Below are 14,596 nucleotides of genomic sequence, written 5' to 3'. Positions count from 1 at the left end.
AGTATTTGTGCATGCTTGTCACACATCTGCATGTTTGTAAATAAATTGAAATTGTACAAGCAAAATTCTAAGTTTATACAAATTTGTGTTATAAGATGTTTACAGAGAGATAGAATTTTATATATATAATTCTAAAGGTTATTCCAAAAGTAATGCACAAAAGCTGTTAATTTAAGAATTTAGTTTATAATAATTTACATTAAAACCTTCAATGTAGTCTCCTTTGGTTGCACCTTATGATTGCTTTCCAACCTTTGGGTAATTTTTGAATGTTGTTTAACTATGTTTAATTAATGCTATTGGAATGTTGTTGTTGAACCACTTGATGGTTCGACTGTTGATGATCCTGCTCAGAGAGCTGACAAACTAAATGAGTATTTTGCATATCAACCTCGCATTATGCGAGGTCGATATGCAATATACTCATTTTTTACATTCACACATGAGGAATTCAAAAGTATACTAAACTGACAGGGAGCTAAATGATTTTGTAATAATGGAGAGCAAAGTGAAAGAGAAATTGTTTGAAGTTAAACATAAAAAAGGCAACTGGGGTAGATGGAATCTATCCAGTCATATTGAAGGAGGCACTGAGGGAAGTAATCAAACCCTCAGCCATAATTATGAGAGCATACTTACATTTGGGGGGGGATACATTTGCACATCTCCAGTCCATGGGGGGGTCCCCATGGACTGGATATGTGCAAATGTATCCCCAATTCACAAAAGGGGTTCAAAGGTTGACACAAATAATTATAGACCTGTTAGTTTAACTTTTATTATGGGGAAATTAATGGAGTCACTGGTTAAAGAAGCACTGCAGGATCATCTAGACCAGTGTTTCTCAAAGGGTGTGCCACGTCACATTAGTGTGCCGCAAAATTTTCCAAGTGTGCCGTGAAATCTTAAAAAAAAACTAGCGTCGTTTTTATTTTAACATCATTGTCCGAATATACTTACATACAATACCATTAATAAGTATTACCATTAATGGTACGTACAATACCATTAATAAGAATAAAGTACACGAAGGATCTTTTTATGACGAATTGAAATTGACATATCCGAATACAGGGGCGTCTGCAGTTCAGGCGCCAACACTATTTGAATAAAGACCAATTTCTGTAGCCCGCAGACCACGTGAATCGGACCGACGCGATACTGTATAAGTGCGCAGCGCCCCTGAATTACCTCATTAAGTCAAAATAAGGGATCCCATCTCTAGTCTCTCTCTCTCTAGTTCTCTGGGAGTTGTAGGCATGCGGCGTATTACGTGTTTATATATATCGTATTAATATTGTCATATTAAACTGTGTTTGTGTTGTAAAGTAAATAATTTAGGGTTATTCTACAAAACCGTTTTTTGTTTATTAGAAAAAACTGAAAATGGATATACGAAAATTTTTAAATAAAAACAAAACTATTGATGTCGGCGACAGTAGTTCTGCTGCAGATACAAATATATCCATTGAAAATAGTGATAATATGAACAATACCAGTGCCGATGAATCTCAGCCAAAAAGATCGAAAATTAGTACAAGAAAATATAATGAAGATTACTTAAATTTTGGTTTTACGTGGACAGGGGATATAAATTTCCCCTTACCTTTATGTGTTGTATGTGGACATAAAAAAGCAAACAGTGCAATGGTTCCTAGCAAGCTAAAACGCCATATGGAAAAAGTTCATCGAAATTTGATTTCTAAAGACAAAAGGTATTTTGAACGATTAATGACAAATAGTGCCAAATAAATACAAAAATTGGAAAACACAAAAGTGTCTGACAAAGCACAAACTGCCTCCTATGAAGTAGCGCAACTTATTGCACAAAAAAGGGAAACCTTATTCGATTGGAGAAACGTTGATTGGTCCTGCTTGTCGTATAATGGTGAAATGTATGTTTGGCAAAGATGCAGAAGTTGAAATAAATAAAATTCCTCTTTCCAACGATACTATAAGTCGAAGAATAATCGATATGTCGGAAAATATAGTAGAAAATGTTCAACAAAAACTTGATGGTCAAATTTTTGCTCTGCAAATAGATGAGTCAACAGATATCAGCGGGAAAGCACAATTAATGGGATTTGTTCGATTCATTAACGGAGATTTAATTATGAACCAATTTTTATTTTGTCAAGAATTGCCAGGAAGAACGACAGGAAGGGAAATATTTAATTGTGTAGATAACTTTTTCGAAAAGACAAAGTTATCATGGAATTTTTGTACAGGCATTTGTACAGATGGTGCTGCATCAATGATTGGACCTGAAAAAGGTTTTTTGGCGTTTGCAAAACAAAAAAATTCAAATCTTATTTCTACACATTGCATTATTCATCGAGAAGCTTTAGTAGGCAAAACTCTCCAGACAGAATTAAGCATTGTACTAGATGACGTAATAAAAATTGTTAACTATATTAAAAGCAGACCTTTAAAATCACGAATTTTCAAAGAATTATGCAACAGCATGGAATCTAACTACAATTGTTTATTACTACATAATGATATTCGTTGGCTTTCTAGAGGAAAAGTTTTAGCCCGTGTATTTGAATTGCAAACAGAACTTTGTACATTTTTTAAAAATGAAATAAATACAGCAGGAAAACAAAAGAATCGTATGAAAATACAAAAATTTTATGATTGTTTTAAGAATGAATTGTGATGTGCAAAACTGGCTTACATAGAACATATATTTGCACATCTTAATATTTTAAATACTAGTTTACAAGGGCGAAACGAAAATATCTTAACGTCAACAGATAAGTTAATTGCTTTTGATAAAAAAAATTATGCTTGTGGATGAATAAACTTGATTAAAATAATTTAGCTATGTTTCCTAAGATTCCTGAACAGATGAGAAATTTTCTTGCACCAGTGGTGAAAAACCATTTGGAATTGCTTCAAAAGGCAATAAAAACATATTTTCCATCTATTAAATCGGAAAAATATGACTGGATTCGAAATCCTTTTATTAATGATACATCAAACTGGAATCTTTGTCTTGAAGAAGAGGAAGAACTGATTTCCCTTTCATCCGATAGAATATTAAAAATCAAACATTCGGAATTTCATTTGGATACTTTTTGGATTTCAGTCAGAGATGAATATCCAAAGTTATCTAAAAGAGCAATAAATATTTTACTCCAATTTTCTACGTCGTATTTATGTGAGTTAGGATTTTCAACTCTCACTAACATGAAAAATAAAAAACGATCAAGATTGGAAAATGTCGAAGATGACCTGCGAGTTGCTCTGTCTGAAATAAGACCTGATATAGCAGAAATAACAAAACATCGCCAATCACATATTTCACATTGACTATAATTTTTTAAATAAAAATTCATTTGATTTCTGTCAAATATTTGAATAATTTAAAGCTTTGTTGAAGGCGTACATATTTTCTTTTTGTAATTATTTATTTAATTATTTTTATATTTTATTTTGGTTGTAAGAATTGTTTGCATAACACAGATATAATATAAGTATAAATAAAAAAATTGTTAATATTATTTTTTGTTCTATTTATTTAATTTAGAAATTTCTTCTTCTATGACTAACTACATAGGTGTGCCGCGAAATTTTTCTTCTTCAGAAAATGTGCCACGAGAGTAAAAATATTGAGAAACACTGATCTAGACAAGAATGTAGTAATAGTTCAAACACAGCATGGGTTTGTTAAGGGAGGTCTTGTCTGACCAATTTGAGTGGATATTACAATGTGGTAACAAAGGAACTGGAAGCAAAAAATAATTTTGATATTATATATACTTGGATTTCAAGAAAGCTTTTGATATTGTTGCACATGGAAGACTGCTGTACAACTTGGAGCGGTATGGCAATAAGGGAAAATTGCTACAATGGATAAAGGGATGGTTGAGTGGGAGACGGCAGAGAGTGGTAATAAATAATTTGGTGCTGGGCCCATGTTGTTTTGTGTATTTATCAGTGATAACGTTGAAGGTATATCAGGCTTAATGTCCAAGTTTGCAGATGATACAAAGGTTAGCAGGGTTGTTAATGTCAGTAAAGACAGTATGCTACTGCAACAGGATCTAGAAAAGTTAGCCAGATGGGCTGAGAAGTGGCAACAGAAATTTAACATTGACAAATGCAAAGTACTGCATATGGGTAGCATTAACCCAAGAGAAATGTACCAACTGTGTGGTACTACACTCGGGAAGTGGAGAATGAAAAAGACGTGGGAGTAATTGTGCACTCAGAAATGAAGTTCTCTGAGCAGTGCACATGGGTTACCAGAGCTGGTCATGGAGTCTTGTCAATGATATATAGGAATTTTTCTAGCAGGGATAAGGAGGTGATTATTCCTTTGTATAAGGCAGTGGTCAGGCCACACCTTGAGTACTGCATACAGGTCTGGAGATGTCATTTTAGGAAGGATATAGAGTTGCTAGAACGAGTACAGAGAAGGGCAACAAGAATGATGTGATGAACAAACGGGTGCTCTTATGAAGAAAGGCTTAAGTTCTGCAACTTGCAGCATTTAGAGACTAGGCACCTGCAAGGTGACCTGATTGAGGTGTATAAGGCTTTGAATGGTTTGAACAGGCTCAATGCTGATGGGATTCTTCCGCTTGCTTAGATTAAGAACCTGAGGGGACATAGATTCAAATTGAGGAAAGACAGTTGTAGAATAGATGTGTGGAAGTTTGCCTTTAGCTAACAGGTAGTTGATTGCTGGAACAGACTTCCATCTCGATAAAATTTCTTGCGAATACCGACAAATTGAATAAAATCGTTTTAACGCTTTTATTTTATTTTATATTTTATCCCTGTTTTAGTATTTTATGTATATATTATTTATTTATTTCAATAAATTTATTTTAACTCAGTTTGTCGGTCATTGCTAGAAAATTTTGTGATATGCAACCTGAAGCTCAATGCCTGTTTTCCAATGTTTTCCAAAGACTTCCATCTGTTGTGGAAGTTGATAGCTGAACTAAATTTAAGACTGAACTAGAGAAACATTTGGAGTGACTGGATGGGTGAAATGGGAAGGTGGTTTTTTTGGCTGATGCTGTAAGCTTGCTTTCTTGCATCATATGCCTCAACTAATGCTAACTGTTCTGCTGAAGATAAGCTCTCTGTGTTGGGTCATGGCTGCATTCAGTGCTTCTAAAGATAGAAATCTTTGTTCATGCAGTGGTTTTCTTTGAACGTGGGAAATAGATTATAATCACAAGGACGCATATCAGGATTATAAGGGGTTGAGGTAGTGCCTCCCACTCGTAATCAGTGAAAACAAGTTCTATAGACAGTGATATGAAGGCCTGTATTGTCACAGATTATGAGCACACCAGTTTTCACCATTTGTTGCTGCTTGTGATGAATTTTTTGGGCATAATTTCAAATGACGAATTGTTGCATAGTAGTCTCCATTTACTGATCTCTAAGTGGCACGTGATCAGCAGCATTAATGCCCTCACAATCGTAGGCTGTAATGACTATTTTGTTCACCTTTGATTGTTGCCAGTAGCATTTAGCGGCGGCATGGCAAAGATTGGTTCTTCTGAAGCACTGAGCTGATTATGACTTCAGTTCAGAATCAAAGTTACGTGTCTGTGTCTCATCAGTGGAAATAGTGCATTTTAAAAACTCTTCATCTTCTTGTCAGTAATGTTGTGAGTAACTGTGTTGCAGTTTCTTTACACCTTACATATTGTTCATCTGACAGTAAGTGTGTGAGACCCACTGGGTGGCAACCTTTCATCTTTGCAACACCTTATTTGGTGAATAGATGATTTTGATGTTCCAGATCTGTTGAGTATTTCCTCACAGGTCACATGTCTTATTCCTCCAAATTGGTGGTAATCACGACTTCTAATGTGTTGTTCTTAAATGCTTTCAGTCTACTTGAGCGTTGTTGGTCTTCAACTGGTTTGACCTTGAGATCATTATGAAATTGTGCCATGATACTGTTGATTCATAAATAAATTTGTTTGTGTTTAACCACATACAGTTTCAATTTTGATAACAGATCTGACTGTAATCTGACCTGAAGCAGTGTCACTATCCATTTTCAAAAGCCTCTACATAAACATTTAATGCAGGAACCATGTTTCATGCAAAATAATGTTGCAGTTATACTTCAAATTATTATCTTGATAAGTGTCAGTATGGAGTGAGGAGCATAAGTGCGCATTAGCGTTGGGATAACCCTCGTCTATACATTTATATGGGATATGATTAAAAAATCTGGGAACTCACTTTGAATGTTGAAATTAGTGCATTTTAGTGAGTGTTGTGAATTATTACAATATTCAGTGAACTCATCTAGACATAGTAATTCATGAATCACCCATTTATCTGTAGTCAATCAGTCTGAATCAGCATGCGTCAAATGAAGATGTAGTTTGTGTTTCTCTGTATTTTAAAATGAGAGATTGTGCTGAGCAGCAAATTTGCACAATATTAGCATTAGTAGAGGCATTTGATGCAAGAAAGCAAGCTTATGCAGCATCAGCCAAAAAAAAAAATAAAGTAAAATAAATAAATAACCACTTCCACTTCACCCCTCTGTTCGTTCGAAATACCTGTCCAGCTGAGCCTTAAACTTATTTAGGCTATCAGCTTCCACGACAAGGGATGGAAGTCTTTCCACCTACCAACCACCTGCTGGCTAAAGGCAAATTTCTGCACATCTATCCTACATCTGTCTTTCCTCAATTTGAATTTATGTCCTCTCAGGTGATTATTCTGAGGAAGAATCCCATCAGCATTGAGCATGCTCAAACCATTCAAGGCTTTGTTACACCTCTATCAGATCACTTCGCTGGTGCCTAGTCTCCAGACACTGTAATTCGCAAAACTTAAGCCTTTCTTCGTAAGAGCACCCCTTTGTTCCATTCACTAATCTTGTTGCCCTTCTCTGTACTCGTTCCAGCAGCTCTACATCCTTCTTGAAATGAGGCCTCCAGGCCTATATACAGTACTCTAGGTGTGGCCTGACCGTTGCCTTATACAAGGGAATAATCACCTCCTTATCCCTGCTAGAAAAATTGCTATATATCATTGACAATACACCATGAGCTACTCTTGCAGCCTGTCTGCACTGCTCAGAGAACTTCATATCTGCCTGCACAACCACCCCCAGGTCCCTTTCATTCTCTACCACTGTCAGTGTAGTACCACAGAGTTGATACATTGCTCTGGGGTTGCTGTTTCCCATATGTAGTACATATTCACGTTTATTCATTCAAAGGCACATTTATTCATTCGAATGCACGATAACTGAAATCCAAACTCTTCCCAATTGTTTGAATAGGAACGTAAGATTGACTTCATATCGTGACTTGAGATTTACAGCAAATCAGTGAATTTGCAGGGAATTTTGCACCCCCTAAATTTTGCTCCCTGTGTGGCTGCACTGCTCAGTTGCTCCTGAAACAAGCTGGCCCTGGTTAAAAACAACTTTTGGTTTGGAGAAGATGCTGTCTGTTGTTTGAAGACTGTTCAGTGTTTTTCAGAGTTTAAAGAGGGCCACTGTTGAAGATGGCCTTTACTTTGGCTGTCTGTCAATTTTAAAAACCAATGAATCAGTTACTGTGAGATCTGATTAGGAGCTATCTCTGTTTTAACTATTTGTGAAAATGCTAATGAAATTGGTATTTCTTATCAATATGGAACACGTCACTTAGTTTTAATACAAGATTTCCAAATGTAACCCATTTCAGCTAAGTTTGTGCTTTGCATCCTCATTGATGATCACGGGGAGGTGTGAGTTCTCACATATCAGGATCTTTGTCAACATGTTGCTGCTGACCCATACTTTTTCTTCCATTATTACTGGTGAGAATCACGGATGTATGGCTGTGACCCAAAAACAAAGGTCCATTCCTCTCAGTGGAAGACTACTGTCTTTTCTAAGGCTCAAAAAAGGCAAGAAAATCACAATAAAATGTAAAGATCATGCTGAGTGTTAATCTCTTCCAACTTCAAATCATTTCTCAATGCAGTTCTCCCAAAACCTTCTGATTAACCGTTACAAGGATAAACTAAGTCTAGTACCCAAACGACCTTCTTGCCTACACATTATTAGAGTTACATCTTCTCTTAAATTACAGATTTATTCACAAAATATTGGAAATGTTAGAAACAAAATTTAATCACTATCAAATATTACCTTAAAGCTTGTTTGATTTTATCTCATTAAAAAATTGGTTGAGGGACAAGTTTCTATTGAGTCAATGGCACTCAACTTTGGTTATGATGAAAAATCGTTTACATGGCCTAAGAAAAGCAGTGGCAGAATTTTAGTCCTATCTCTGACATGCCCAAAAGTTATAAAAGTTATTTTATTTCAAGACAACAGTTTTGAAGCCATAATGGTGACATTCATCTCTTGTTTTCTCACAGTAACAGTCTGTGCCATTTATCTCAAGCCTCTAGTTACTTGTCTTAAATATAATAATTGGCTTAAGTTGCTAGCAGTGGAAATATTTGCAGATAGCTTCAAAATCATAATTGGTGACTTCAGTCTTCCAAATCCCAGCCATCATTTAGACATGGAATAACCTAATTGACAATTTGAAAGTCTTTATAAGTTTTAGGTTACTGCCTTTCCCTACCATACGGCTCAATTAACAGCTTGACAAACTTTTTCAAATTTCCCTCGCAGCAATATCAGTGAAGTAGATACCAACTGTTTTAATTCTGACCACTTGCCTTTAGTCTGTGCCTTCAAATTTGTATCCCAGTCCAAAACTAATGCAGTGCTTGCCCATAATGACCAATCTGGGATGGCCAAAAAGATTTTAAAACCCAATTCTTTAACATTCCAGTGATTAAATTTCTATTTGAAATGTATTCTTGGAACTCTCTCATAAATCTTCCTCTCCAAACTGTCTTGAGTTGGCTTTTGCAATGGATTAGTTTCATTATTCAAGCTGCAGTGTGTAAGATTTGTGTAATTTTGGGTCATTCCAAACCATAATGAATAAATGGCTCTCAGCTGCTTATAAGGAAACACAATCTGCTCATCAAAATTGCAAATTGAACCCATCCATCGACACTTTAAGTGACTTCATTGACAAAAGGAAACTCTTTCAACAGCTGAAGCAGAGTGCACTGTGTTCCTACATTGACAAGAATGTCAAGCAAGAGACAGGTCTTTTCAGCTATTCCCCATGCTAAATTGAGCATCCTCTGAGCAGCCATTCCATTCCCAGCTGTTGGAATGGGTTGACCATCTACTCGGATTCTGCTCCTTTCATCAAGAAGTGATGGATCCACCATGGGGCAATGACTGTTACCCCATTAATGACAAAATTTTTTATTATTTTTAAAAAAATTTTAAAAAAAATCTAATTTCCATTGTGTTATGAATATTTATGTTGAAATTTAGTGTTTTTAAACTTTTTATATCCATAATTTAGCAGTAAATTTTGCTCCTTTTTTTTCAGGACCATGGTCATACAAAACCCAGTAATCAATAATTTTCCTATTTTTTACTAGCAGTTTGTTAGTTTTTACCATAACTCTTAACATACTGGAAAGTCAATAAATATTTTTTTTCAGGCAAAATCATTTATTTTAACTATTAAATTCTTATTTTGAGTGCCACCTAGCAACGCAATCTCCAATATACAGGCCAATATCACATTTTTTGAATGTTTGCTTACTTTTTTTTTCTTGCAAAACACATTTCTGCTATTTCAATTCACATTTCAATCCTCAGTTATTGGCACGTAGCCAGGAATGGTTTTCTGATGGAACATTTAGCACAGTACCCATGCATTTCCAGCAGCTTTATAAAATTCATGTGGTTCAATTCAATGCAGTTATTCCAGTAGTCTATGCGCTTCTGCCAAACAAAACTCATGCCACATACGTCAAGTTGCTTCAAGAAGTTAAAAATCTACAACTGGGTCACCAACCCCAGTGATTTATTACAGATTTCGAACAAAGCGTCATGCAAGCCTTCCAACAAGAATTTCCTAGTATTGTAAATACCGGTTGTTTTTTTCATCTTTCCCAAAGCGTTTGGCGAAAGGTACAGAATGAAGGTTTAAAAGCCTGATACGAACAAGACCATGAATTTGCTCGTTGGATCTGAATGATTCCAGCATTAGAATTTATTCCTTCTGCTAACGTTATTCAAGCATTTGAAGATTTAGTTGAAGTTGATGACTTCCACATTGAAGCTATGGTGATTGCAAACTACACTGAAGATACATATATTGGAAGAAGACAACGGAGAGGCCGGCAATTACCCATTTTTGCCATCGAATTGTGGAATTTTTACACACAAACACTGAATGATCAGCAACGTACCAACAACGGCTTGGAGGGGTGGCATAGGGGATTTCAGTAAACTTGTGCTGCATTATTCCCAAATATTTACCGATTCATTGATTATTTAAAGAAACAACAAGGGCTACACAATTTTGAAATTACACAACTAATTGCTGGTAATTCAGGCTATCAAAGAAACAAGAAGTATGCTGCAATTTCTGCTAGAATCAAAAGAATAGTCCAAGATTTTCAAAATCGTAATGTGATCGATTACCTTAGAGGCATTACATACAACTTCGAGTTTTAAACAATAATAATGTGCATTTATTCTATTAAAACAGAACAAATTAGAATTATTAAAAAATTAGGTGTATCATTTACATTTCTGTAGCCTACTCATTATCTACATGGGGTGAAATGTGGGAGGCGAAATGCAAGGGGACCACTTTTTCGGATCTCGTCTATCACACAGCTATGGAGGTAACTGGCTGTTACACATGTACTGGTTTATCTCTACTCTAGATGGTCCATTGTTGAATAGTGGGAAAACCCTCAAGCATACCTAGAGTTACCACCTGTTTGGTTTACATCCTAACAGTTTGATAAATAACTTATTTGTTTGTTTGTTGTTTACTGAAACCAGAAATGTTTGGTGAAATTTATCAAACAAGTTTTTATCAAATTTTAGCTTAATACACAGTTTGTAGGTTTTTTACTGATTGCTATAAAGGATTTGCAATTATAGTTTAATTATATATTAATATAATTAATAGTTTTCATTTTAATTATTACCTAAATTGACTGTTCAAATCGAGAAACAATATCATGGTTTTTGGTCATTATTCAGTAATGACACCAAAAAAGTGGTAACCCTAAACATACCACAATGATGCAAATGCTGAATTTTATGGTCCAAAGTAAAATTTTGGTTTTCATTCTTTAACAATGCAACTTTGAGAATGATGTGAAGCAGGGTCTGGGCATGTATGTATGTATGTATAAATATATAATCAAATACTGGAAATAATTAATTGCAGCATTGAAAAAGTTGCTTATAAACTACAAATTTTCTATAATTTGTGCCTATCAAAGAAAACAAAGATTTTGTTATACAAGTGACCATGGTCCTAAAATAAGGACCAAGGTTATAGTAACTATAATTACTAAACTGAGATTATTTAGATTTTATGAAGCATAACATACCAATATATAATGAATAAATAATGTTTTGTAAATATGACATTATTTAATTGAGAACATAATTAATACATTATTTAATTGAGAGCATAAATAATTGTCAATATAACTTGAAAGAAAATGAAATGCAGCTTAACTCTGTGATATTCTTCTTTTTACTAAACTAGGGGTTCAGATTTACCAACTTTTCCAGAAATTGAGGCTAAAAATTTTCAGTACACTTACCTTTAATAAAGTAAATGATAAAAACCTAGAAAAGATACACACTATGAAAAATATAGCGAAAATTTGAGTAGTCCTTGAAAAAGGACCACAGTCGCTAATGGGTTAATATACCTACTTTAGTAGGATTAATGTTGTCATACAAGTACTGCTTGAAATTAATAAGTTACTTGACTGCTCTAGTAGTCTTGGGGACCAATTTCCAGGTTATGCCCTCAAAACTCAAAATCACTAGTTATTTGTTGCATTGATGTCTTCTAGTCTTGATCAGTACAATGTTTGTAGAGGTCTTGATTCCTTCTTGGTTGCAGTATAGAGTAATTCCTGTGCCAAAAACAAACATGCCAGCTCTATATGCAGCTTGAGACAGCTGTGAGTTCCCCTTTTTTGGTTTTTAAAAATTTTATTTATTTTTACAAAATTTTAAATAAACAGAATTTATTCCCTTTCTACTTCTTAACAAGTGGGCATTCAAAACCTTTACTACCTCTATTTTTTGATTGGCCTGGTTCCATTCTGTAGACTGCTCTCCGTCTTGTGAAGTAGTCATGATGCCTCTGCCACTGGACCATGGAACATTATTCAGGTGTGTTTGGTATTCATGCACAATTGACCTGAGTATTGCACAGTCAGAGTGCTCTGTTTGTGAGACTACCATATTTACATAACAGAATGATGTAAGTGTAGCCATTTTCATTTGCATTTATTTCAACAATGTGCCAATGTCACCTATTTATAAAGGGTAAGCACACAAACTGGAGTGTATCAACCTCTGAATGCCTGCTTATTTAAATTCTCATGTGAAAGAATTAAAAAAATAATAATAATAAAAGATAGGAATATGAATAAGTAATTACAGATATATATTTTCAGTTTTTACATGAGAATTAACCTGGCATTGGTATTGGATAACCTGACAGCTGACCCTTGAAAAAAATGTTCCGGTGTTAACCATTAATCAATGATTAAAACTCAGAATTTTTTTTTCCTTTCTAAATATAGTTGCATATTGCAAACTTTTATTACAGTAGTTTCTTAAGTGATTTTGTACAGAAATTGAATGTGAGAACCTATCAGGTGACCCACCATCATCTTTGCAACTGTTTGGCTCTTTTGCTTGAAGAGTAGCATCATACAGGCAAGCACTGGCACTGTTTATTTATAGTGTCAGGTTTTTTTTTTCTCCCACTAGTTCAATAAACATCTAGTCTTACCTTAGTTGTTTTTGAAAGTTTTTTTTTTTTTTTTTATTGTTTACACATAGTAAAGACAAGAACATGCTCTTGCCTGACCAATTTGGTCCTTGAGGTTGTCACAGACATTCCTCAGATATGCCAGACAAGCTGTACTTGCTACCTGGGAGTCTAAAACGCTGATGGAACTGATATTCGGGTGACACTCAAGTCAAGTGGACCCAATTTCGACGAAATCCGGACGGTCTGTGACAGCCAAATCCTCTGCTTGCACCTTCACGATGGTGGGACAGTTAGTAATCTTGGGTATAACCTCCATGCACAAGTGCATGGTGGGTGACCACCCAGGTGTGAGCCAACGTAAGCAGGGGTTGAGGTGTGGTGCCAACACCACATGGAGGAACGCTGCCCCTCTATGTTACCAGGCAGTACTAGGTGGTAGATGACTCATCAACTGGTGCAATACCACCACTTTGCTTATTGGAGGCTTGAAGTGGTGGAACCCATGTTTAGTCTCTAGAGCTAAGTTCTGGTCAACCCTTCCCTATCTCTTCCATCATGCAGTATGATTGATGACTTTGGAGGTTATGATGAACATTGTGGCGAGATCCAATCTTCCTTACATTTCAAGGGTACAGCTCTAAAACGGTGTTCGCAGGCTGGCTGCTAGTTAGTACACCGGACGGAACCTATTGGTAACTCTCTAGGAGGCTTCCGGATCAGCTAGTGTATAATCTTGCTACCTCTACTCTGCCAGATAGTGACTGGAGGGAGTCCGAGTAGTGTGTGTATGCGGGGAGCATTGTCGAGACCACGTTATGTCAATGATCTGGGTATATTCTTACCATGTTTATGCCATATCGAAAAATTTCATTACTTCATACAGCATGTCCCACCCACTTTTTCTTACTATTGAATACACCATGAATTGTCAAACTAATAGAGCAAGCTTATCTGCGAAAAGATCTAAACCTTCCAAGCACTTCCTAATTCATTTCACAAATATACGCTGTCTCAATTCTAATCTCAATGATGTCCATTTCCACTTGCAGTCTGCCAAACCCCATGTACGTTTTCTGACAGAATCTCAGTTATCGGTTGATTCAACTACTGCACATCTCAGATGCCCAAATTATTCACTGTATGATTCCTTTTGCCTCAAAGGTGGTACTTGTGCATATGTCCGTTCTGATATTCCCTGTCAGAGACTTGGCAATTTGGAATCTCCTCTCTTTGATCTTCTCTGACTTAAAATCTCTCTACCTCATTGTGTCAAATTCATCTGTTGTCTCTACCGTTCTCCCAACTCCACTAATCACTTGGAGATCTTTGACTTCCTCTCTTGGCAACTTGACTTTCTCCAGTCCAACTTTCCTAACAGTGAGGTAATTTTCCTTGGTGATTTTTAATGTTCACAACTCCAGCTGGCTTCCGTTTTCTAGTCACACCAACCCAGCTGGTTGAGATGCTAAGGCTTTTGCAATTACTAATGACTTTGCACAGATTGTTCATTTACCTACAAGAATACCGGACAATCCTAATCATACAGCCAATAAATACGCTTGATGTTTTTCTCACAAACAACCCTTCTAAGTACACGGTCGAAGTGAGATGTCCTTTAGGCACTTCAGATCACAACTTGGTGATTGTCTCTTCTCCAATAGAACCTTTATCTCACGGCTATTCCCAACCTCGTGTTGTTTGGCATTGCAAGAATGCAAAATGGGATGACCTGC

The 14,596-nt window shown here is 35.8% G+C and overlaps 1 protein-coding gene across 1 annotated transcript; it reads left to right on the top strand.

Annotated features, from left to right (window-relative positions):
• The first annotated feature begins 1,885 nt into the window (after window positions 1–1,885).
• On the top strand, window positions 1,886–3,315 carry LOC150080718 (protein ZBED8L-like). Its single transcript, XM_090380796.1, has 2 exons — window positions 1,886–2,273; window positions 2,825–3,315. Exons 1-2 carry the CDS (start codon window positions 1,886–1,888, stop codon window positions 3,313–3,315), a joined length of 879 nt encoding a protein of 292 aa, XP_090236922.1.
• The last annotated feature ends 11,281 nt before the right edge of the window (window positions 3,316–14,596 follow it).

The sequence above is a fragment of the Mastigoproctus giganteus genome, chromosome 9, assembly GCF_048544385.1.
Source record: "Mastigoproctus giganteus isolate SK-2022 chromosome 9, ASM4854438v1, whole genome shotgun sequence".
Classification (NCBI taxonomy): Eukaryota; Metazoa; Arthropoda; class Arachnida; order Uropygi; family Thelyphonidae; genus Mastigoproctus; species Mastigoproctus giganteus.
The sequence above is the reverse complement of the archived record's forward strand: the minus strand, read 5'-3'. Positions and strand labels throughout refer to the sequence as shown.

Coding starts and splice junctions, on each gene's coding strand:
- LOC150080718 (XM_090380796.1), top strand. CDS start 1,886: ATGGTGAAATGTATGTTTGGCAAAGATGCAGAAGTTGAAATAAATAAA. Junction 2,274..2,824: donor AATGATTGGACCTGAAAAAG/GTTTTTTGGCGT, acceptor AAAATAATTTAG/CTATGTTTCCTAAGATTCCT.